General features: G+C 37.8%; 4 protein-coding genes across 9 annotated transcripts in view; 2 read left to right on the top strand and 2 right to left on the bottom strand.

The window, feature by feature from the left end:
* Positions 1 to 1,023: 1,023 nt before the first annotated feature.
* On the bottom strand, positions 1,024 to 2,699 carry LOC131530506 (uncharacterized). The gene is made up of 4 exons (XM_058760825.1): positions 2,649 to 2,699; positions 2,001 to 2,312; positions 1,523 to 1,825; positions 1,024 to 1,451 (listed from the first exon to the last, which is right to left on the bottom strand). The coding sequence occupies exons 1-4, from the start codon at positions 2,689 to 2,691 to the stop codon at positions 1,345 to 1,347; spliced, it is 765 nt and encodes a 254-aa protein (XP_058616808.1). The 5' UTR covers positions 2,692 to 2,699; the 3' UTR covers positions 1,024 to 1,344.
* Positions 2,700 to 7,134: 4,435 nt separating this feature from the next.
* Positions 7,135 to 12,487, top strand: LOC131531004 (uncharacterized). The gene is made up of 3 exons (XM_058761552.1): positions 7,135 to 7,255; positions 10,956 to 11,881; positions 12,450 to 12,487. The coding sequence occupies exons 2-3, from the start codon at positions 11,122 to 11,124 to the stop codon at positions 12,485 to 12,487; spliced, it is 798 nt and encodes a 265-aa protein (XP_058617535.1). The 5' UTR covers positions 7,135 to 7,255; positions 10,956 to 11,121.
* Positions 12,488 to 13,060: 573 nt separating this feature from the next.
* The window catches only part of LOC131530505 (SLAM family member 5-like), a 14,758-nt gene continuing 3,423 nt past the window's right edge, over positions 13,061 to 24,395 (bottom strand). The window contains exons 1-4 of one of the 5 annotated variants that reach the window (XM_058760823.1): positions 20,854 to 20,987; positions 14,203 to 14,520; positions 13,701 to 14,000; positions 13,061 to 13,599 (exon numbers count right to left, since the gene is read on the bottom strand). In XM_058760823.1, coding sequence (XP_058616806.1) covers positions 13,427 to 13,599; positions 13,701 to 14,000; positions 14,203 to 14,520; positions 20,854 to 20,875 — 813 coding nt within the window. In that variant the 5' untranslated portion in view covers positions 20,876 to 20,987 and the 3' untranslated portion in view covers positions 13,061 to 13,426. Of the gene's footprint in view, positions 13,600 to 13,700; positions 14,001 to 14,202; positions 15,016 to 20,853; positions 20,988 to 24,395 lie in introns of those variants that run through there. The other 4 variants (XM_058760822.1, XM_058760824.1, XM_058760819.1 and 1 more) reach the window with 4 other exon arrangements.
* On the top strand, positions 18,843 to 21,630 carry mettl21a (methyltransferase 21A, HSPA lysine). 2 transcript variants are annotated; one of them, XM_058760828.1, is made up of 4 exons: positions 18,843 to 18,976; positions 20,610 to 20,774; positions 20,911 to 21,022; positions 21,106 to 21,629. In XM_058760828.1, the coding sequence occupies exons 2-4, from the start codon at positions 20,628 to 20,630 to the stop codon at positions 21,501 to 21,503; spliced, it is 657 nt and encodes a 218-aa protein (XP_058616811.1). In that variant the 5' UTR covers positions 18,843 to 18,976; positions 20,610 to 20,627; the 3' UTR covers positions 21,504 to 21,629. The 2 variants fall into 2 exon arrangements, with proteins under 2 accessions (XP_058616811.1, XP_058616812.1); XM_058760829.1 differs by lacking the exon at positions 18,843 to 18,976 and adding an exon at positions 19,073 to 19,211 and having other exon boundaries at positions 21,106 to 21,630.

The raw sequence follows: 24,395 nt of genomic DNA, 5'->3' as shown, positions 1-24,395 counted from the left end.
ACTGGCTACTATAACCAAACAGCGTTGGCTTGTTTACATTCTTGATCAAATCGAAAAATTACGTCATAAAGTATACATGGAAAATACATTTACAAAATTAGTACATAATTACAAATTCGGGTCCAAAATGTTTGTGCGCGTTTGTCATAGACACACGAAATAGCATTTAACTAACTGGCTACTAAAGCCAGCGTTGGCATTTGTTTACGACCTTGATAAAACTAAAATATTACGTCTGAAATTATACATGCAAATACATTTAAAATGATGAAATCTTACTTACAGGTTGTGGCCCAACAACTGCTGCCTCTGGTTTTAAAGTTGGAACTGCTCCATGTTTTAGTAATAGTTTCTGTGTGAATCCGGCATTGAACTCGTGTAGATTCTGGAAGCTGTCTTCCATAAAATGCGCAGCACAGAGAGCTAAATTAGGATTGTAATTGTCAGGAACATAATCAAACATAAATTTTAACCATTGTTGACGAACTACAGCGTCCGTAGGAAGCCCGAACACAGAAGACCTGACAGCTGGGTGAAAATAACACCGTTTCGACGGCATGGCTACAACTCTCCACTATAACTCTTCCTCTTCGACAAAGCCGCAGAACATGGCCTTGCCCCCTCTTTGGCATGTTCCGGAGGGAGGGGTTTGATGGGTTTTTTACGTATGCAACCCGGGAAGTATCTCGTTGTAGTCCCATATGAGTCGTTTTTGTAGGCATTAAACTTCCTGATTTTTAAAAGAGTTAGGGTTAGGAGATATCTCCGCTTACGTTGAACTTTCAGCGCAGCAACTTTGCAGATACTGTTCATGCACCAACAGCAACATTACACACTATTTAAAATGAAAAAAGTGAAATCGCAGTAAACCACCCCTTTAATAGTTGATTGTACCTGTTACTTACGAAGAAACCAGTAGATAGCACTGCTGTACTAGAGAACCAGAATCATATTCTTCACTAAACACACAAATTCTTTACATATAGTTTAATTTGTTAGCATTTGGGCATATGAAACCCTTCAATGATGATTTTGCAGTCGTTTGGATATTCGATAAGGATCATTTTAATTCAGATCAATTAAGGAATCGTTAAGAGCACTGTGTGAACCATTTGATTGATTCATTAAAAAGAACAGACTCAAAAGAAAAATTCACTCACCAATTGATCACTACTGTATGACTTGCAAGTAAGTTTTACTCCATACAAGATCAATGAAACATTTTACAGCTGAAAAATCTATATTCAAATTTCACCAATTCCTGTCCAGTGTCTGTTAAATACTCTATTTCCAGGTTTTTCACGACCATCATTCAGGGGCTGATTGTGATGCTCTCCACTTCTTTTAGCTTTTGATGTCATAAACCACTATGGCAACAGTAGCCACGCCCACCACAGCAGAGATGACCAATCGAATCACAGCTTCAGTGAAACCACAACAGTGAACAGAGTCTGAGGACAGAAAAACTGGTTTTATTGAGAACCAAAATTTTGACAAATTCATCAATAACATCTTGACGCACCTCCACATGTCTGGCAGAGTTGACTGATGTCCAGATGTTGAGTCTGGTTTCTGATGGGATTGTTGAGCACACAGCTGTAGGTGTTGTTATCCTGATACTCCACCTCCAGAGGTAGAGAGAGACTGATGCTGAGATCAGACACACTGATGCTGGACAATAAACCGTTTCCTTTGTACCAGGAGAGAGTCACATGACTCACATTCAACACTGAACACAACAATGAACAATTCTGCTGTGATGATCCTGATGATGAGGATGAGCAGTTTGAAGAGTCTCTGGTGACAACGGGAATGGGCAGACGGGCTGGAAAATATATAAAAAATAATAAATAAATAAAAACAGGAATAAATTGTATTAATAGAGGGTGAGTATTATTATTGTCACTTATTTTTAGCATTTTAAGACCCTCAAGTTTTTTCAAGAAAGCAATGCATACAGTAAATATGCATAAATATGTACATTCAATTAAAATACTCACCATAGACACTAACATTGAAATAAATGTCTATGTATTTTATCATCTGTAGTTGATACAGTCCAGAGTCTGTGGTTCTGATGTTGCTGATGGTCAGAGATCCAGTTTGACTGTCCATCTGTAGTCTGTCTCTAAATCTCTCAGCATTAAAATAATCAATATCAGGTGCCCCCTCATTAAACTGAATAACTACAAATGTATTTTCAGGTCCAAACCTCCACTGTATGATCCGTATATTTTGTTTGGTTATATTAGTAGCATTAGTCTGTAGAGTAACAGAATCTCCTTCCGTCACTGATACTGTGTTCATGCCATCTGTATGTGAACCAAGCAAACCAAAATAGCAAGATTAAAAAACCCAAAAATGAATGTTTTGTCATCTGTTGATGACACACCTGATTGTTCCACACCTGATTGACTTTCTTTCATCTGTGGAACACAAAAGATATTTTGAAGACATATAGGCATCCATTACAGCACTGCACCTCACTGACATGCATTTCTTTCACACACACCCACACACGCACAAACACAAATTGTCTTTTGTGTTTCCACAGAAGAAAGTCGAACAGTTTTGGAACAAAATGACAACAGAAGTTTAGTTAATCTGACTTTATGTAACCTGAAGCCATAAAAACCTGTTTAACTCACCAACCAGATGCCATAAACAAAAGAAAATAAGAGCACAAAACATTTTTTCAGTCAGAGGAGACAATGGAGGAAGTCTAATGAAGGAACTCTTCTGACTGTCAGCTAAAATAACTACTCCAGTTGTCCTCCATGTGGTTAAACGTCTGTTTCTCGATAGTCACGTGTTACATCGCATGTTAATACAAACGAAACACCAACATTTTTAGTCAGTTATTAACAGAGTTGGGGAGTAATTGAATACATGTAACTTGTTACATAATTAAAATACATAATTAAAATTGACACACTGATGCTGGACAATAAACTGTTTCCTTTGTACCAGGAGAGAATTACATGACTAAAACCACACTAAAACACATTTGGACACTGATGATCATCCTGATGATGATGAACCATTTGTGACCCTGGACAACAAAACTAGTCTTAAGTGTTAATTTTTTCGAAAATAAGATTTATACGTTTATACATTTCCATTGATGTATGGTTTGTTAGGATCGGACAATATTTGGCCGAGATACAACTATTTGAAAATCTGGAATCTGAGGACGCAAAAAAATCAAAATATTGAGAAAAACGCCTTTAAAGTTGTCCAAATTAAGTTATTAGCAATGCATATTACTAATCAAAAATTAAGTTTTGATACATTTACGGTAAGAAATTTATTAAATATCTTCATGGAACATGATCTTTACTTAATATCCTAAATATTTTTGGCATAAAAGAAAAATCCATGATTTTGACCCATACAATGTATTTTTGGCTATTGCTACAAATATACCCCGGCGACTTAAGACTGGTTTTGTGGTCCAGGGTCACATTTGAAAAGTCTCTGATAATGACAGGAATGTGAAGACGGAAGGTGTAGGCTGTAACCAGGGCTGGACTGGGACAAAAAATCGGCCCTGGCATTTTTTGGTCCTGGTGGCCCACCACCATATATATATATATATATATACATACACTACCATTCAAAAGTTTTTGAACAGTAAGATTTTTTATTATTATTTTTTTTTTAAAGAAGTCTCTTCTGCTAACCAAGTCTGCATGTATTTGATCCAAAATACAGCAAAAACAGTAATATTGTGAAATATTTTTACTATTTAAAATAGCTGTTTTCTATTTGAATATATTTTCAAATGTAATTTATTCCTGTGATCAAAGCTGAATTTTAAGCATCATTACTCCAGTCACAGAAATATTCAAATATTCTGATTTGCTGCTCAAAATACATTTATTATTATTATTATGTTGAAAACAGCTGAGTATTTTTTTTTTTCAGGTTTCTTTGATGAATAGAAAGTTCAGAAGAACAGCATTTATCTTAAATAGAAATCTTTTGTAACATTATAAAAGTCTTTATCATCATTTTTGATCAATTTAAAGCATCCTTGCTAAATAAAAGTACCGTATTAATTTCCATAATTTCTTTCCCAAAAAACAAAAAAATTATACTGACTCCAATCTTTTGAATGGTGTATTGTATAATGTCACAAAAGCTTTTTTATTTCAGATAAATGCTGATCTTTCTATTCATCAAAGAATCCATTAATAATAATAAATATTTCTTGAGCAGCAAATCAGAATATTTGAATGATTTCTGAACGATCATGTGACTGGAATAATGATGCTGAAAATTCATCTTTGATCACAGGAATAAATTACATTTTAAAAATATATTCAAATAGAAAGCAGTTATTTTAAATAGTAAAAATATTTCACAATATTACTGCTTTTGCTGTATTTTGGATAAAATAAATGCAGGCTTGGTGAGCAGAAGAGAATTCTTTAAAAAAAAACATACAAAATCTTACTGTTCAATAACTTTTGACTGCTAGTGTAGATATGTATCATTGCATCTAGTTGTTTTGGATAATAAGAAAACGTCAGGTCTGACAATATCGTGTCTTTTCGAATTTAAATCTAGATTTATTCGCATTAGCCCATGGAAACCTCTATGAACACACTTGACATGACTTGGACAAAAAATCACGGTGGACGAATTTATATTTTATTAAAAAGTGCGTATTCTGCACTAATGTTGCGCGCACACAGGATAGATGCCTGCCTCCACCGCGAGTCCCTATCAAGCACTTTACCGATTCAACTGCTCTCCTCTCCTCCTCCTGCCTGGCTCTTTACGCCGCATCACTCACTGCAGAGCAAGCCTGTTCTTGATAAAGCTGCTGTGAAAATGTGGGAAAAGCCGAAGAGGAAGAAGTTGGGGTGAAGCGTTATTTATATAGGCGGAGCAAAACACTTCATGGCTCTGTCTGTAGCGCATTGTGATTGGGTGGTTTGCACTGTCAATACAGGAGACTAACCAATGGGCCACTGGCTGCTCGTAGTCCCTGCGTGATGGTCCTTGGCAAAAATAAAAATTCTGTCGGCCCCCTCAGTGCGTCGGCCCACCCGGAAAATGCACGGTATGCCCGATTACCAGTCCAGCCCTGGCTGAAACATAAAGTAATATAAATTACTATATACAGTACTAAATTAGTTATCAGTTTTGTAAGTGCAAGTCATGAAGTTCACAATAGAAAAAAAAGCAGTCCTTCACCCAAGAATTACACATGATGCACGCATGATGCACATACAGAAGAAAATGGCCAGCTTTCTCCAGGGATTATAGATGGATGATATAAATAGATGGTATAGATGGATTTATTTCATAAAAACTGTGGGGTAACTCAAAGTTAAAGTTCATATTAGCTGAAAAACAGTCCTGCACCCATTAACTACACAAGTTGAGGTTATGCAGTTAAGGAAGTGACTTTCATTTGACACATTTGTTTCTGCTGATCATCTGTGTAGCATCTGTGCACTCGTTATTTTTATCAGGCTTCTCATTTAAATGTTGGCCACGACAGGATCTGTTAAAAAGTGGACTTCTCCCAGACTGATTCATAGTCTTTTATTTTTCATTATAACACTGAACCAGATTCTTTACATACAATTAATTTGTTAGTATTTGAGTTAATTTGTTAATATCTGCAGGAAAACCTTCAACGGTCTACTGGGATTCAAACAAACAACCTTCAGTTCCTGACGATCAGTTCAAACTACATTCAGCCCTGAATAAACAACAAGCAGATTAGACTAAGAAGAATATTTGGTCACACTTTATTTTAAGGTCCAATTCTTTCTAAATAACAAAACATCAACTATGACATTTGCCTCAATAAACTCCTAATTTGCTACTTATTAATAATTAGTAAGGTAGTTGTTAAGCTTAGGTATTGGGCAGGATTAGGGATGTAGAATATGTTCAAGCAGAATATGTGCTTTATCAGAGCCAATTTGTTAATAATAGGCCTGTTAATAAGCAACTAGTTAATAGGTTACTGAATCTTTTAATATTAAACGTCACTTTAGATTTCAATTGTCTTTGAAAATGCATAGCAATATCCTTTAAATAAAATTTAAAAAACACATAGGGTTTGCACTCTTTTTTACTAATGGATTTCCATGACTTTTGACGAGAACTAACTCAAAAGAACAATTTGGCCATGGCTCTTCATTCAGCGACTGATTGTGATGTTCTCCACTTCTTTTCAGCTTTTCTGGATCTAATGTCATAAGCCACTATTGCAACAGTAGCCACGCCTACCACAGCAGAGATGACCAATCGAATGACAGCTTCAGTGAAACCGCAACAGTGGACGCGGTCTGAGGACAGAAAAGTAGGTTTTATTGAGAAACAACACCAAAGTTATGACAAACACAAAAATAAAGCCATGGTCACACTAGACTTTTAGTATCTGAAATTTGGCATGAGACCAGGTTGCTACAGCCACAGTCACGGTAATAAGAATCTACTGCACTTTACTGCAATTCTGCAAATTTAAAAGAGTTCACACTGATCTTCTATCGCTCACACGTCTTCATGTTACATGACTTTGCAGGTTAGAGTTCAGCACCTGAATTTTGTAAGTCAAAGGGATGAAAAGTGTCACCTTTTAACATCTCAAAAGAAAGTAAAACTATTTATTTGTTGTGAGCTTTTTTAAAAAAAAAAAAAAGTATTGGTGTCACCACTGATGTACCTTGACATAGTTGAGTGATGTCCAGATGTTCAGTCAGGTCAGTGAATGAACTGTTGAGCACACAGCTGTAGGTGTTTTTATCCTGATATTCCACCTCCAGAGGAGGTGAAATATTTAGTTGTTTGTTCCTCAAACTCTTATTAGTCACGTGTTACAGTCTATACCAGCACAACTTTTTAAAATTAATGTTAGTCTATTATTAACCAGATTTATTTAAACAACTGTTTATTTATTCATTTGTGCATCTGCATGTTAAATTTCAGTTCTCTTTGGTTCCAGAATGATTAGTCAGCAGGGGCGGCGTTTGCGTATGGAAGGGTATGGCAGTTGCTGTGAAAAATTATCCAAACTTGAGTCGATTATAATTCGTTTTTATTATTTTAAATCAGAGATCAGAGTTTTAAAAATAGTAAACCAATGATAAGCACTAAAATAACTTGTCAGTAAAACTTCGTAACGCCATTGGATCATCAAGCTCTCAGCGAGACCTTCACCCCGCCTCCGTTCAGATTGACTCACCGCGCACAGCCTGGAGACAGATCTCTGCTTTTTCGTAATGCAAGGGTAAATAAATAATTTATGTTTGAATATTACAGCGTTTTCTTTAATCAAACACTATGTCTGTAAAGGATAATGTTTTTGTGTGTTTGAAGAGTGAAGAAGAATTAGTTATTTGCCGTCTATACTTGTGTAGCTACGTTTTAAATATCCTGTGCATAAGCGCTTAATTTGAGATTTTGGCCAATTATTGAACAACAAGAAAAAACTAAGCGCCCATATAGCTACAATCAAAGTTATATAACCTGTAAAAGTTGATGAAAGCATATAATGCAATGCACTTGCTGCCTCAGACAACAGTTACAGCCGTTCTAGTGACAGACAAAACACTCCATCTCCGTCATTCTCTGGTCAAAAACATTGAATTTTTTGCACTTTTTTTCCTCCCTCCCATACCCTATGCTTTTGAGAAACGCCGCCACTGTTAGTCAGCAGTTTATGTCTCAGGTGATTGGCTATAAAACCTGACAGCAAAACAGAGTAAAACGACTGGAGGATGGCAACACACAGGCTGTGTACTTCTTCAGCTTCTGCTGGGATGAATGAACGGCCAGCTCTCTCCAGCTGATAAATGCTTTGGATGATACAGTCTCTTTTTCACATAAAAGCTGTTTTGTAAGTCAAATGTGAGGTAAGTTGAAGTTCATATTAGCTGAAAAACAGTCCTGCACCCATAAACTATACACTGACTCATATTGAGCTCATGAAATTAAGGAAGTGACTTTTATTTGACAAAATTATATCTTCTGATCATCTGTGTAGCATCTATGGAGTCATTATTTTTATCAGGCTTCAACAAACCCTTCAACAGTCTACTAAGGCCCCGTTTACACTAGTGCGTTTTCGTTTTAAAACGGTGTTTTAGAATGAAAACGATCCCCGTTTACACTACACACCCGAAAACGCATGCCACGTGACCGTTCATACAGGTACAACCATAGATGTGTATAGGTAGATCCCTATTGTTTAGATGGTGGACGCGTCTGCATGCTTGGAGAGGTCGAATGGGGAATCTACCCATACATATCTATGGGTACAACAACGAGCATGATGTTATTGTTTACCTGGTCGTCAAGGATACGCAGAGAGAATGTGGGCAGCCACGCCATCGTTTTCAAAAGTCTCCGTTTTGGTCCGTTTACACTGAAACTCAACCCCGGAGTTTTCAAACTAAAACGGGGTCTGCAGCGTTTTCAAAAGTCTCCGTTTTGACCTCGAAAACGCCGGAGTAGTGTAAACGATAGGCGTAACCGTAGCAAAAGTTATGCGTTTTAAATCGAAAACGCACTACTGTAAACGGGGCCTAAGATTCAAACAACATTCAGTTTCTGATGATCAGTTCAAAATGGCTCCATTCAGCCCTGACTGAACAACAAGCAGATTAAACAAATTATGATCTTTCAAACAATATTCCTTAAAGGGGTGGTTTACTGCGATTTCACTTTTTTCATTTTAAATAGTGTGTAATGTTGCTGTTGGTGCATGAACAGTATCTGCAAAGTTGCTGCGCTGAAAGTTCAACGTAAGCGGAGATATCTCCTAACCCTAACTCTTTTAAAAATCAGGAAGTTTAATGCCTACAAAAACGACTCATATGGGACTACAACGAGATACTTCCCGGGTTGCATACGTAAAAAACCCATCAAACCCTTCCCTCCGGAACATGCCAAAGAGGGGGCAAGGCCATGTTCTGCGGCTTTGTCGAAGAGGAAGAGTTATAGTGGAGAGTTGTAGTCATGCCGTCGAAACGGTGTTATTTTCACCCAGCTGTCAGGTCTTCTGTGTTCGGGCTTCCTACGGACGCTGTAGTTCGTCAACAATGGTTAAAATTTATGTTTGATTATGTTCCTGACAATTACAATCCTAATTTAGCTCTCTGTGCTGCGCATTTTATGGAAGACAGCTTCCAGAATCTACACGAGTTCAATGCCGGATTCACACAGAAACTATTACTAAAACATGGAGCAGTTCCAACTTTAAAACCAGAGGCAGCAGTTGTTGGGCCACAACCTGTAAGTAAGATTTAATCATTTTAAATGTATTTGCATGTATAATTTCAGACGTAATATTTTAGTTTTATCAAGGTCGTAAACAAATGCCAACGCTGGCTTTAGTAGCCAGTTAGTTAATTGCTATTTCGTGTGTCTATGACAAACGCGTACAAACATTTTGGACCCGAATTTGTAATTATGTACTAATTTTGTAAATGTATTTTCCATGTACACTTTATGATGTAATTTTTCGATTTGATCAAGAATGTAAACAAGCCAACGCTGTTTGGTTATAGTAGCCAGTTAGTTTGATGCTATTTTGTGTGTATAAGACAAACTTCAAAAAATGATATGTAATCACAACAGCAAACTTCATTCAGAAACGTTTGTAAGAACCGTGCTTGCGGAAGTTCTGCTTGACTCTCTTCATTACCGCTTTCTGGGTCTGATTCTGGCTCAAACTGATACGGCAATATTGACACCATTATTTACATTTGACCGGAGCACATGCACCTGTCACCCCGTGAAGGTAATGGGCGTGAAGTTTCCGGACAATGTGCAGTACGCAGTTTAGCCAATCACAACACACCGATCACAACTAACCAATCTGAGCCCATCGCCTGTTTCTGAGGGAGTGGTTTCAGAGAATCAGGAAGTCAACCGGTCGCTCAAATGACAGAGGAGAAAGCGGCTTACAATAAAGGTGAAATATATGAAAAATAAGGCGTTTTTTAACAAACGAAACACGAAGACATGTTATATTACACCCCATAAACGCAATCAAGCAAAGAAAAAAAGCAGTAAACCACCCCTTTTAATTAAAAAAGAATTCACACAAACTGCAAAACCGCTTCTTTAGCATTTAACAGGGGACTGATTTTGACGTTTTCCACTTGTAGCTGACACTGATAGGTCAGTTATGGGTTAGCGGCCTATGTATGACTTATTTGTGATTTCAGGGATTAAAGTTTATATTGTTTGTATTTTCATGATTTCACAGTTTAGATTTAGTATTTAGTATTTCTGTGTATGTGTCAATTTGATCATTTTGTTGGTATTGTATCTATTTTATTTTCGTTGTACTCCTAGTTTGATTAAATTGAATGTCAATGTGACCCTTCCTGGAAGAGTTAGCGCAAACTGAATGGAGATGTGAGTTCAGAAACACATGTTAGAGCTCCTTAACCAGACCTGGGCATTGTACGGCCCCGGGGCCACATCCGGCCCTCTGGCTATATACCGGCCCGCATGAGGTAATTCGTGAATCGTAAATTAAAAGTCAATCGCAAATAGGTGTAATTAGGTGTATGCAATACAACCGCACTGCTTTTATTTTCAAGGCAACAGCTTTGTTCCCTGATAATGAAACAACTTAAAATCAGTTCAAAACTGATTTTATTTCTGTAAACCAATAAAAACAACAAAACGTTGCTTTTGTAAAATAATGAAAGCAGGACGCGCTTTCTGGCATCTCTGAAGCGAAAGAACCGAAACTCACTGTACGGCTGCCTCACAGACATGTGAAATAGGCTATATCTGTCAGGATCATGGACCTGTCTGTGTGTGTTTTTGCTCCCTGTGACCCAGTTTCTCCCTCATGTTGATTGTTAATTTGATTCCAGGTGTGTCTCCTTAGTTCCCTCGTTATCCTGAGATTAAAAGCCTCAGTCTATTCAGTTCATTCAGGTCTACTTTGTTATTACGTGTGTGTGCAGCGCCCATTGTGGATTATCCCAGCCCACCATCTCCCTGCTGCGCGGAGCGCAAACCCGAGCCCACCGAAGACGGAGAGCCAGTTCCCGCCGCGATCGATGATTCCGCACCCTGCATCGCAGCTGAGGGCGAGTCCCATCCATCCCTCCTTTGTCTCCTTCGTCTCCGATGGTCCCGGCCAGCTCCGCTCCTCCAGAGCACCCTCCAGTGCCCGCTCCCATTCCTGAGTTCAGCCTTGGAAGCCCGGAGGCTCATAAATGCCTGCCCTCCCACCCGCTCCTGCCTCCTCCACCGCTGTCGTCTGGCAGCCCCTCCGCTTGCCCTCAGCCCCCTATCTGTACGGTGCGAGCCCCACGGGACTGCCATCCTCCAGCGTCGCCGGGGCTGGAGTATCCCTCACCTCCGCCTCCAGCCTCCGAGGACCGGACTCCGCCTTGGCCAGTAGACCCAGCGGCTCCACCTCGGCTCCTAGCTCCCTCGCCTCCACCGTCACCCGTCGATCCACCAGCTCCAGGCTCCCTCGTCCCTCCGGCTCCGCTTTGGTCAGGCGTCAACCCGCCATCACTTCTGGACTCTGCTCCACTGGCTGCGCCTCGTCGCTCCGTCCCACTGGCTCTGTTGGGCTACTTCCTCCAGCCAGCTCCACCTTGGTCCTCAGTCGCTCCGGCTCCGCTGCGGATCTCCGGATCTCCGCCTCAGTCGCCAGAGCTCTCGGCTCCACACTGGCCCCCCGGATCCTCGGCATCCCCCTGGCTCATTGGCTCTCCGTCTCCGCCTTGGGCTCCTCCTCCACCTGCTCCACCACCGTTGGTCGGTCCCTTGGAGTCGGCGGCCATTCCTCCTCCATGGCTGCTCCCATTGTGGATTATCTCCTTAAAGACTATTGAACATTTACCCGTGCCTCCTGCGTGCTTCCTCGACAATGATTGTGACAATATCTATAGAAAGTTTAAAATGTCTTTTAAACGAACCAATTCAAAAACAAATATTTACTGATTATTGTAATCTGAATGAAGGTTGGATTTCTCTCTAAAGGTGCGTCCAGTAGGCTACTCTGGAGATGAGAGATAATTAATAAATAATTAAAATATCTCCTTTTTTCCAACACATTCATAATCATTAGGTGACTTTTGCCTGTGCTTGGTGGCAACCTATGTGTGCTCAAAGACTATAGAATACTATCTTAAAGAGACTTTGGTGTGCTTGAGCGCGGAATTGACCGTTCGCAAAGAGGTTGATTGACAGGTGATCTGACCAATCAGAACGCGGATATAATGGTGTGTTCCGCGGTTGAAATAAAATACTTTCTGATGTTTATTCATGCTTTAAGTAAATATGAAAAGACGATCGGTTCACGTATTTGAACTGAGGCAACAGTGATCTGCCACAAAACGGTATTTATTGTTTGAATTTCTTTAGAAATGAAAAGCTGAGGGTCCTGGGACCTTGTTTCATATCAGTAACCTGCTCTGTCTTCTCTGTGGGTGTGTTTTCAGCTTCCTCTTTGCTCTGCGATGTATTTTTAACCGTGTGAAACATGAGTGTAGTGTGAGAGCGGCATTGTTTGTCGGTCATGGCAACAGTAACTAAGGGTGGGCGGGTTTTGCGAAAATTCGTTGGATTAGTGTAATGTGGGACACTGACTAATGTGGGACACCTAAAAGTCAGTGCATGTATCTCTTCTTTTACAACATTAAAGTGAACATGCTTGGTGTTGAATTCAAGCAGGGGTGTCAAGTTATTTAAATCACTTGACTTTCTGGAAAAGACCCTGGCTGTTGTGTTTTCTGTCAGCATTTTTGACATCCTGTCAAATGCTGAGTTTAATTTACTGTTTTTATGCAGTGCTTATTTTTTGCAGTGACTGTTTTTTGAGTGAATATGAGGAAGGCAATCGGTTGTCTGTCTATTGATAATGGGTTAACAATGCCAAAGCCGTAGAAACCCTTCTCTGAAGTATGCTTTCATTTCACCAAGTAAAAGTGGTGCTAACCCCCATTACAAGTGTGAAATGGTCATTTACCATAAAAGACACAGACAACCAGAATCATATTCTTTTATTTATATCACACAGATAGAGATTCTTTACATAGTTACTGTTGTTAGCATTAAAATGAAACCAGTCAACAATGTACTGGGATTCGAACAAACAACCTTCAGTTTCTGATGCTCAGTTCAAACTGACTGTTCAGTCTTGACTGAATGACAAACCAATTATACAAAGAAGATGATTAATGACTTCAGATTTCAATTGTCTTTGAAGAAGCAAAATATGCAAAGCAATATTCTGTATATGAAAAAAGAAAGTACACACATTTCTGTGCAAAAGTTGATTGAGACTTTGCTCTGTTGATTCAGATCAGTTCGTCAAGGATCATTTGATCATTTTGACCATTGTCTCAACAACCCCTCCCCCCTCCCCCCTTTCTGTGAGGTTCTGAGGGTAATCCTAGTGCCTAGAACATATGGCTCTTCATTCAGTGACTGATTGTGATGTTCTCCGCTTCTGTCCAGCTCTTCTGGATCTGATGTCATAAATCACTATGGCAACAGTAGCCACGCCCACTACACCAGAGATGACCAATCGAATCACAGCTTCAGTGAAACCACAGCAATGAACAGAGTCTGAGGACAGAAAAATAAAACCTGCACCAAATTAATGATGAACTTGCCAACAACATGTTAATTGAAAGAAAATACATTTGTTGTGTGTGGTTGTGGTGATATTAATGTCACCACTGACATACCTGCACACGTCTGGAAGAGTCCACTGATGTCCAGATGTGTGGTCTGGTTTCTGATGGGATTGTTGAGCACACAGCTGTAGGTGTTTTTATCCTGATATTCCACGTCCAGAGGTAGAGAGAGACTGATGCTGAGATCAGACACACTGATGCTGGACAATAAACCGTTTCCTTTGTACCAGGAGAGAGTCACATGACTCACATTCAACACTGAACACAGTAGGACACATTTGGACACTAATGGAGATCCTGATGAAGAAGAACATGTAGAGTATCTAGTGATGACAGGAATGGGAAGACGAGCTGGAAAACATGAGAGAATAAGGTGAAATAAAAGTACTATTATAAAAACATTGAGGGAAAAATTAATTAATTTAAAATCCTATCAACAGTATCTGTGGCCTGCTCATGTCCTTTGAACATATTGAAATATATAAGAGCTTTTAAATGATTTATTGTGAAAAAATAAATGTGAAGAAAGGACACATTACATTCAACTACTCACCATAAACTGTAAGATTGAATAATTCTGTTAATAATAGGCTGTCCACTTGATAAAGTCCAGAGTCTGTTGTTCTGATGTTGCTGATGGTTAGAGATCCAGTTTGATTGTCCATCTGTAGTCTGTCTCTGAATATCTCATCGTGATAATATCTTACATGAGATGTCTCCTCATCACGCCAAATGACTCTAGCTATCAGATTATGTTCAGGTCCAAACTTCCACTGTATATGTGTAAAATATCTTGGTATCTCAATATCAATAACATCAGTATGTAGAGTGACAAAATCTCCCTCCATCACTGATACTGTCTTCACTCCATCTGCATAAAACACACACCAAGACAAGATGAAACAACAATGAACTAAACCTGAAGCCATAAAAACATTTAACTTACCAACCAAAGGCCACAAACAGAAGAAGATGAATGTGTGAAGCATTTTTCAACAATAAGAGAAAAAAACACTTCACAGATCTGAAAAGCCACAACAGAAAATCTCCTGATGCTTTCAGATTCTTAAAACTGTAAGTCTAATGGAGGAACTTCTCTGTCCGTGAAAACACCTCCTCCAGTCTTCACGCTGCTAAATATTAGTTCCTCAAACTCTGACAAGTCACTTTACAGACAATATTATCAGCACAACTACATTTTATAGTAACCAGGGTTAATTTCTGTCTGTCTCACTGTAATGTTCAGAAATTACTTAGTATTTAGAGTCAGTGACAGTGTCCTCATTGGGCTTTTTTCCCCATTCAGTGAACGAAAATAAGAGTTTGCCCTTCTTGACACAAGTACTCCTCGCTGCAGACTGTAGCGCGGTGACGTCAGGTACCTACGTCACGTATGTGTTTACCGCGCATGCGCAAAGTGACGTATGGTATGTCTATAAAGCGCATGCGCAGTAGCGCGGTGACGTCACGTACCTACGTTACCTATGTATTTACCGTAAATACGCAGGTTCAATAATGGTTCATTCACTTCCGGGAACATTTACTTACTTTTGTTTTCTTAATGATGTGCGATTGTGTTGGCTTTTAATTGTAAGGATGCTTTGGTCATAATCATAGAGAGTGTCATTGCAAATGTGTGCTATTTCAAACATTTATGACATGTTTTATGATATGTGTTAGTATTCGACGTGACAGGGATTCTGCTGCTGGTCTTTAAAAGTCTTATTTTGCCTAAAATTAGCCTTTAAAGATGTATTAAAATAGAGCAGAAATACTTATATTAATAAAGTAATGAATTGCATGCATTGAAAAAAATAAATAAATACATACATACATATATATATATGTATGTATGTTTGGTAACACTTTAGAATAGGGAACACTTATTAACTATTAACTACGACTTTTCCCTCAATAAATTACTAATTTGCTGCTTATTAATAGTTAGTGCGGTAGTTGTTAAGTTCAGGTATTGGGTAGGATTAGGGATGTAGAATAAGGTCATGTAGAATAAGGCATTAATATGTGCCTAATTACTACTAATAAATGGCTAATATTCTATCAATATGCATGCTAATTAGCAACTAGTTAAGAGACCTTAAAATAAAGTGTTACCGTATGTTTCTCATATTTGTCATCTTTTTCATTAACATTATCAAAAATTAATAGATACTGTATGTATTCAAAATGTATTGTTCATTGTTAGTTCATGACGACTGCTGGTCTTTCAAAGAGGGGAAGCTCATTTTCGGCCTACATCATAAAAATTGTCCATTTATTTATACGTAAATACTGCCCTACGTTCCTTTTCAAGAAAAACACCTAGCTAGCCTAGCCTACTGTATGAATGAACGAATGAAAAAATCTAAAAAAAAAAGATATTAAACTTGACGGAGGAAATGTGGGAATTAGGTTAAACTGAAACAAGGAATGTGGTGTAGCCTATAATAGGGTTGTCATGATACCATAAAAATGTCTTACGATACTATACCAGCTTAATTTATAATTCAATTCTACAAAAGGAATCAAAATTTAATAAATAAATAGATGTAAGTGAAAACAGACAATATATTCTCTGAATACTTAATTAATGTGAATGAATGACTGGCTATTGTTATCCATGAAATGATCTAAACAAAACTCATCTTAGCACTGCACAGAAGCTGCATGAAGTGACATTTAGATGTGGCATTTATTCATTTAGACTGTATTTATAATTGCATAAATAATGTTATGAGATTAATGTTTTAAATACTAAATTCTGAATATAGAAATATGTTGGAAAATAATGTAATATGCCTACTTTTAGACGGGAAACTTAAAAACGGCCAGCAGGTGGCAGAAGTTTGTGATTGAATCACTGAGTCATTCAAATGATTCTTTCAAAACGGCTGAATCCTTCAGGAGTGAATCAAATGACTGTTTTTATGAATGGCTCAGTGAATCAGTGATTCGCCCAAGACACGCGGATTTGGATTCGAACAAACGAAACAAAAACAGCTCTCTTGCTCGTGTCATATTGCCTAAGTGTCAGGAGCATTTTTTGCTCGCATATCTTGAAATTTCCGAGTTAGCAGCATGTATATTAAAACATAACATTATAAATGAATAAAAAAATATATATAATGATTGATAAGAACCAAGTGCAAAGCCGCGATGGGACTGAGCTCCAATAGCTTCAGCGTCAGCGACTTTTTATAGTACAAAATCGCTGTCAATCAAACGGAGATGCAGACCCTCCAATCATCACGCAGAAGCCCGGAGTCCAGACACGCCCACTCGCTGAGCGTCCGGGGGCGGGACATAATCGCAGCATTTATCCAATGACCGTCTAGTTTGGAAGCACTGAAAAAAACTGTTCAAAGCAGCTCCATTGAAGTCAATGAACGCTAGGCTTCAACAGAGAAATACACTGAAGCTACGGGAGTGTATGAGAAGGAACTCGAGTCCGACCTGCTGTATGTAGCTGATTCTGAACGAACTCGTCTTCGAGATGAACGTGTTCTAACGCATTTTTAGTCAATAAAATGTTAACACAAGAGTACATATTTGACCATTAATTTTTTGACATTATAGGGAGTCTATAAAGAAATCCCCACTGGTTCATGTTAATTAATACATTAACTAGTGTTAACCAATGACACCTTATTGTAAAGTGTTACCTCTTAAATTTACCTTCATGTTCATATGACTTTTTAGGGACATTATCAGTGAGACGCAATTCAGAGAAGAGGCCCACTTCATGTGTCTAGACAGATAGTTCTTTAACTCCTTAACATGCAGTGAATACTGTAAAAAGTATTTGAGTGTCTGTCTCTCTTCTCATCTTTCTGTCTGTCTCATCTCAACTATCTGTTTTTTTTTTTTTTTTTCCTGATAGACTGTATTGCCCTCAACTAAAACTTTCAAATTGTTTCAGGCTATGCTTTCTCAAGCCAAGCCAACCTAAATTTTGACTTGACAAACTTTCTTAATTTAGTTGGTTAATGCTGATTATAAATTAAATCTCTTAGGTACTTTATAGACAAAGCAAACAACACTCTTTTTCTAACACCATCCTATAATATTTAAAAATACATTTAAAATATTTTCCTTTTATGGCTCTTTTGCCTTTCCTCAAAATGATTTTCTGCACAATACAGACAGGAGTGCCGGGTGCCGTATTCACTGACCCAGTGCCTACAGGAATGACAGGAGGGGAGTCCTGTGTGGGTTTTATTCATTCAAAGAATTTGAGGGCTACTGCTCGGTTGATTAATTTCAGAATGAGTAGATGCAATTTTTTTTTCTTTATCATGTGTCATGTTTATAGTCTATAGTCTTAATCTATATTTGTATATACAATTATATTTTCTGTTTTGTTCTTTGAAATAATAATTTTAAAAAAAGATCACTGTTATCAGTTTGGTTTTTTGGAGGCACCATGCATAAAATGGGATGCAGACACTGAAAATATACTGTATGTTGTCAATTGAATTTAAAACTACTTTATTGGCTTAAATATTTCACATGCAGAATTGCCAAAGCAAAAGAAAAATGTCCAAAATTATACAAAATAAATAAATAAACAAGAACCATGACAGAGGACAGATTAAAATAAGAAAGGCAGCAGCTATTTGTACTAAGTGATAGCAGGATTTTCTGCTATTTAAACTGCTTATTGCAAACAGTGGTAATTACCTGTACCTCAGTATTGTAGTACATTATAAAACAGTATGCAATAATAACTTATTGAGTGTAAATTATAATTTTAATTCAAATTATTAAATGGATATCACCTTACTGGGACAATAAAGCCCTCCCTCACAACTTTTTGATTATTTCCTTAATTTGTATTGAAAATAAATGCTTTTTTGATTTGATTTGAAATTTGAAAAGGGAGAAAAAACTTTGCTAAAGGCGGATTCGAACCTGCGTCGATCGCCTCAAAATGTGAAAACCACACGTTTTACCATCTGCTCCACTAGAGCTGACGACTGATGTTATCTTTTGTAATGTTGACTAGCCTCATAAGAAATATATAAGGTGCCGTTAAAGGGTAATATTACAATATACACAGTGAAGTAAAGTGCAACAGAATGTTAATAAATTGTAAATAAAATACTACACAGATATTACAGAATAAACTCTGTAACATACCATACGTCACTTTGCGCATGCGCGGTAAACATATACGTGACGTACATACCTGACGTCACCGCGCTACAAGCAGTTACACGCCTAAACATCAGATGGCGCAGGTGAGTCACGACTGACGGAAGTAAAAACAGACGAACGACAGATCGCTGATGAATGGACCATGCTGGAGTCTCTCTTGTTTACTAACAGTCTGTATCGGATTTTTCTTTAAGTTTTCTCATTCTTCTTTGTTATGCAAGCAAATTACTTTAAAACGTTACAGAATAAGGAACTGTTAACTCGGTGGATTTACAAATAGGTATGTACATTAGTGGTGGGCAGAGCGAGGCTTCGTGAAACACTGAAGCAGTCGAAGCAAATGTGTCGAGGCTTCGGAACATTTCGACACCCGTCTCTACGGTGACACCTAGCGGTCATTTTCAGGTATTGCTCTGAAACAGCGTCAACAAGGAAACAGTTAAGCGAATTGACGATTTATAGACGGTTTCATCGGGCGCACGCGCCTGGACCGAAGTTAACTTCCGGTCTGTGTTTGTTTATCGGTCTTGTTAGTAGCGCCGGCTACAAACACAGTTAAAGTGATGAGTAATGAAGTTGGGCTCAGGTTGTTGTGCTGTGGGATGTGTTTCCCATACATTTCTTTATTTGTGGCGACCCGCCACAATATCAAAACTGACCGATTTTCTTGCTTCGTTGAATAAACATGAGCACGTAATGCACGTTTAAAAATCCAAACGAGGCGCGGGTGTTTTTATATCACTGTATTTCTGAAGGACAACTGTCTTTAGAAACTGTTCGATGTCATTTTCATTTAATCTAGCAAGTTATATGCCTGATAAAGCAGCGTTTGTAAACTCAGCGCTGCTTTGTGTAACGTACAGCCCAACAGCCGTTTCCGGGGAAACCTCTAGTTCTCCCGCTTTAAAGCGCCCCCTGCTGGCAGAGAATGAATTTGCATTTTTTAAAAGTCCGTCCAAGTAGTTATCGCTGCATCTCAGTCCGTCTGATTTACGCAGCAAACATATTTTGCTTGTTATCAAAACATAATCTACTCTAGAGGGACTTAGCTGTTGTTACTGATTGTATTTGGATGTCTACCGGAAGTTAAGTTAGGGCCACAAAAGCGCGCATGCGCAGTAATGTTTGTTTATGTTGTTGCAGTTGAAACCGTCTATAACGTGCGTTGTGTTAATCGATCCACCAAGTGATTTGGGGGAGTGGTTAGTGTGCTCGACTGGAATGTTGTCACCTTGGGTTCGAATCCTGGGTGACGCAGTTATCTTGACAAAATTATAAAAAACAATTAAAATGTGTGTTTTTATTGTTCTGTTCTTGCAATGTGTTGAAACATCAGTCTGACGTCTGAATGAACTCTTTGTGAATAAGTAAAATCCTCTCACAAAAACCCACGAAGTGAAGATGTGTTAACTCCACTTTTATACTTTGTGGGAGTTCAAACAGATGTGCGATTGTGTGATTTGTTCCCGACCCTGTCAATCAAACGCAGATTCGGCAGGTATGCCAAATCTCGAAACACTTGTGACACGCCCTGATGCTTCGATCGTCTTAGTCACGTGACATGGGTGTTTGAATCCTGCTTCGGAGCAGTGCTTCGAAACATCTGAGCTTCGGGATCTCGACACTGTGTCGAAACGTCAGTTTCGCGTCAGCCATCCCTAATGTACATGCCTACTACAACATGCCAAAAAAGATATCATGACTTTCATTTTATAATTACTTTCTATAATTATTTTATAGAACTTTTATTTCATGATTAAAGTATTGAACGTAAATCAACAAAATATGTTGCTGTCTTTTCAGGCATTTTAACAGCTCAAGATGGCTTTGGTGCCCTATGATGAGAATCTACTTCCTGCGCTGTCAAAACTTCACCAGTCTTCAGCTGAATTTAATCTGGCCAATCACAAGATCAGACTCAGCCAGGACTGGAACCGATTGGGTGTCGCTGCTGTGGTCTGGGACGCCGTAAGTTCAGTTTCATCATCTACACTTAGTGGGGAAAAATCTGGACTGGTAAAAGAAAGGTTGCAGGTTCGAATCCCACCTTCTGAACTTTTTCCAGTCATAATAAATTAATAGTTGATCCCTGTTTATTTTCCAGGCGGTGGTGCTCTGCATGTTCCTGGAAATGGGAAAGGTGGATCTGAAAGGAAAGAGAGTTATTGAGCTTGGAGCCGGCACAGGTTTGGTGGGCATTGTAGCTGCTCTGCTTGGTAAGAATTAATACTTTGCATGAAAATTTCTTTCTTTTTTTTTTTTCATAATTATTTTAGTCAGTAATACTCCTTTCTTGCAGGAGCCAATGTGACAATTACAGACCGAGAGCCTGCACTGGAATTTCTGACTGCCAATGTGCGTGAAAACATTCCTCCCGGCCAGCAGGGGGCGGTACAGGTATCCGAACTTACCTGGGGTGAGAATCTACATCTGTATCCCACAGGCAGCTTTGATTTGATCCTGGGAGCCGACATTGTTTACCTGGAGGAGACGTTTCCTGCCCTCCTGCAGACTCTTGAACACCTGAGCTCGGAGAACACGCTGGTGTTGTTGTCCTGTCGCATTCGTTACGAGCGAGACGAGAGGTTCCTGATGGAGCTACGCCAGAGGTTCTCTGTGCAAGAGGTCTATTATGACTCTCAAAGGGACATTCACATTTACAGAGCCGTGAAAAACACAACCAACACTGAACTATAAGGGCTGGTATGGAGGAAACTTTGGGTGGAGGTTCCTGTTTGTAATTCAAAGCATTTTAATCTTTATAAAAAATATCGAAGATGATTAAATGACCATAATGAAAAAGACCAAAATGTTTATGTTTTGTTTGGCTTCACTGATTGGGCAGCAGGTGGCGCTGCTAGACAGGAGTGTAATAATAATCTGGCCTTGTGCTAAAAATAGGCACCTGTTTTGCCTTCAGCATCTCTTTTCATTTTATTTTCACTTTTTTTGTTTTTTTAAAAGCGAGTTCTTGGATTGCAAATGAGATGCATAATTATAATCGTTACTACTATTATTAGTATTATTAACAATTGTTGATTTCTATAAACAATCCAAAATATTTATTAATATAATTAATACATTATTATTTAACAATAGTAGTAATAATAATAATAATATTAATATAATTAAAATGTTGTTATTATTATTATTAACTATTGTAATGTTTTCTTATATAATCAAAATATGAATTATTAATCATTCTAATTATAATATTGCTTAAAATGATTCTTTAAATATAAATCATTGTTCTTGTTTATATACAATCCAAAATATATCTATTATTATAGTTAATATAATTAAAAGTCATTATTACTACCACTACTACTTGTTGTCAGAAAATATCAATTCTAATAATATAACCTAAAATTGTTTTTAAATGTCATAGTTATAATAATAATATAAAATAAAAAATAGTTTTGTATTATATATACAAACCAATATATTATTATTATTATTATTATTATATGAAAATATAAGAAAACAACAACAATAATTATTATTGTGTGCGTTTGTGTGTGTATGTATATGTATAGTTGTTAAAAGATGTTAGGCTTAAAAATAATGTTTGTGAACATGTGAACTCTTCAGAGTAATTTGTTTTGACATTTTAGGAGGTAGAAGGCCAAACCCGGATTTATGTTAGCTACGCTTTTGATGCATTAAACCCCAGATACTTATCATCAAAATGACCCTTATCTTGGATAAACATGTCTCCAGTTTTATAGCAGATAGCCCACATCCTGTCAAGCCAATCAAAAACTCCAGCAAAGACTCTTCCAGTGTTTAGGCGCTGTGATATTTCAAACCAATGAATAATTTGAGAAGTTTTTCATTTGAGGATAGCATATATTTGCAGGTATCTTTTATGTTTCCGACATATTACTGCGCACTTGGAGACTCGTAAGTGCTGTGATTCATTATTGTGTCACAGAATAATGATGTGTTTTTCTTGATAAACAAGTCATTACTGCACCAAACGCGTCATGAAGCAGCGTGGCATCGTCCCTGATGCCGCTAGAATGTCGTTAAAGCACATCTCCTGTTAAAAGCGACACAAAAAAAGGATGTTTTAATGCGCTGCAGCCCATGCTGCATTAGGCCATATCGAATTTAAGCGAGTGTGTGTGAATTTGTTTGCAGAGGAAGTCCGCTTTGTGGCAGATGAGACTGATAGTTCCACCTGAGCACAGTCAATAAAGAAGACACTATGATATTTGTTGAGCTTTTAACAGGCTTTTAAACCCTTGTTGTCTGCTGTTAAATGATTTCTGAAGATCCGCCGATATGGAAAAAAACACCCTTTGAAGTTTCCTTCAGGCTTTTTAAGTCGCAAATTTGAAATATTTTGTAAAACGTCGTAATTCGCTTTTAATTCGCAGTTTAATTGCGCAAACAAATTTTAAAATCAGTTGTGAACAGGCTAAAGACAGCACACATGGCCTTTTATTGTTTTCTGTGACGTCACGTCTTTTCAGCCCCTTTATTGCAGGAGCCGTTCTCAAGCGACAGTGACATCAGAGCACTTTGCCCTGATTGGTCAAAACCGAAAGTCATCCTGATATTGTGAATCACTTATTGCAAAATTAGCACCGTAATTACAGTAAACGCCTGTCTTGAATGCATGAATGTGACCTTTCACTCCTATATGATAAAAATCTTTTGTGAATCATCTAATCTGTTGCATTTTACAGCCCTTGACAGTGGAAAAAGCCCTTAGTTATCATGCTATCTTCTGTTATATTATCTTGAGTCCTTACGGAATAGGGTCGGTTACAGTCGGTTTGATTTCAACCCTTCATAAAATATAATAAATTATATGTAATAATAAATAATAGTAATATAAATAAATATATTTTTTATAATAATTCACAAAATTTGATTTAATAATTTGACAATAAAATGCAGCAGGTTTTCCAACCTAATGTCATGATAAAACGTCACTATTTAACAAGGTGATGATTTAGTATAAATTCGTACGATGTGATTCATATGAAAACATACATTTTGATTTAGTAATTTGATTGACGATAAATGCAGCAGGTTTTCTAACCCCATGTAACGATAAAATGCCACACTTTTGTACAAGTCGTCAATTTCGTATAAATTCGTGATTCGTACGAAAACTGCTTTTTAGAAAAAAACATCAAGCTCCACCCCTAAACTGTCAGTGGGCGTAGCAGATTGTATGAATTCATACGAATTAGCCACCAATTCGCCAAAAGGTAAAATAGTTACAAATTGTCATGAGATTGTGTCGGGTATCCTTACTTTGTTAATGGTGACATTAAGAACATAACTAAAATTCAGTCGATGTGAATCATTTCTGTTGAAGAATCGGTTCAAAAAATCGTAAGCGAATCATTCATCGCTACTATGTTGTTATGCACAAAACATTTTCACAAAATGGCCAAACATTGGCCTAGAAATTGTCTTTAATTAGTTTTCCTCAGACAGTTTATGCACTGTAAAAAAAAGCTGATTTTTGAGTTTGCTCAACTTATTTTGTGGGAGATTCTCAAATTTTTTTACAGTGTGCCTTGAATGCACTTTAAGTCTTTCTGTATTAATATACTTTACATAAAGTAC

This window comes from Onychostoma macrolepis, chromosome 22 (genome assembly GCF_012432095.1).
Source record: "Onychostoma macrolepis isolate SWU-2019 chromosome 22, ASM1243209v1, whole genome shotgun sequence".
Taxonomy (NCBI): Eukaryota; Metazoa; Chordata; class Actinopteri; order Cypriniformes; family Cyprinidae; genus Onychostoma; species Onychostoma macrolepis.
This window is presented reverse-complemented; position numbering and strand designations above follow the sequence as displayed.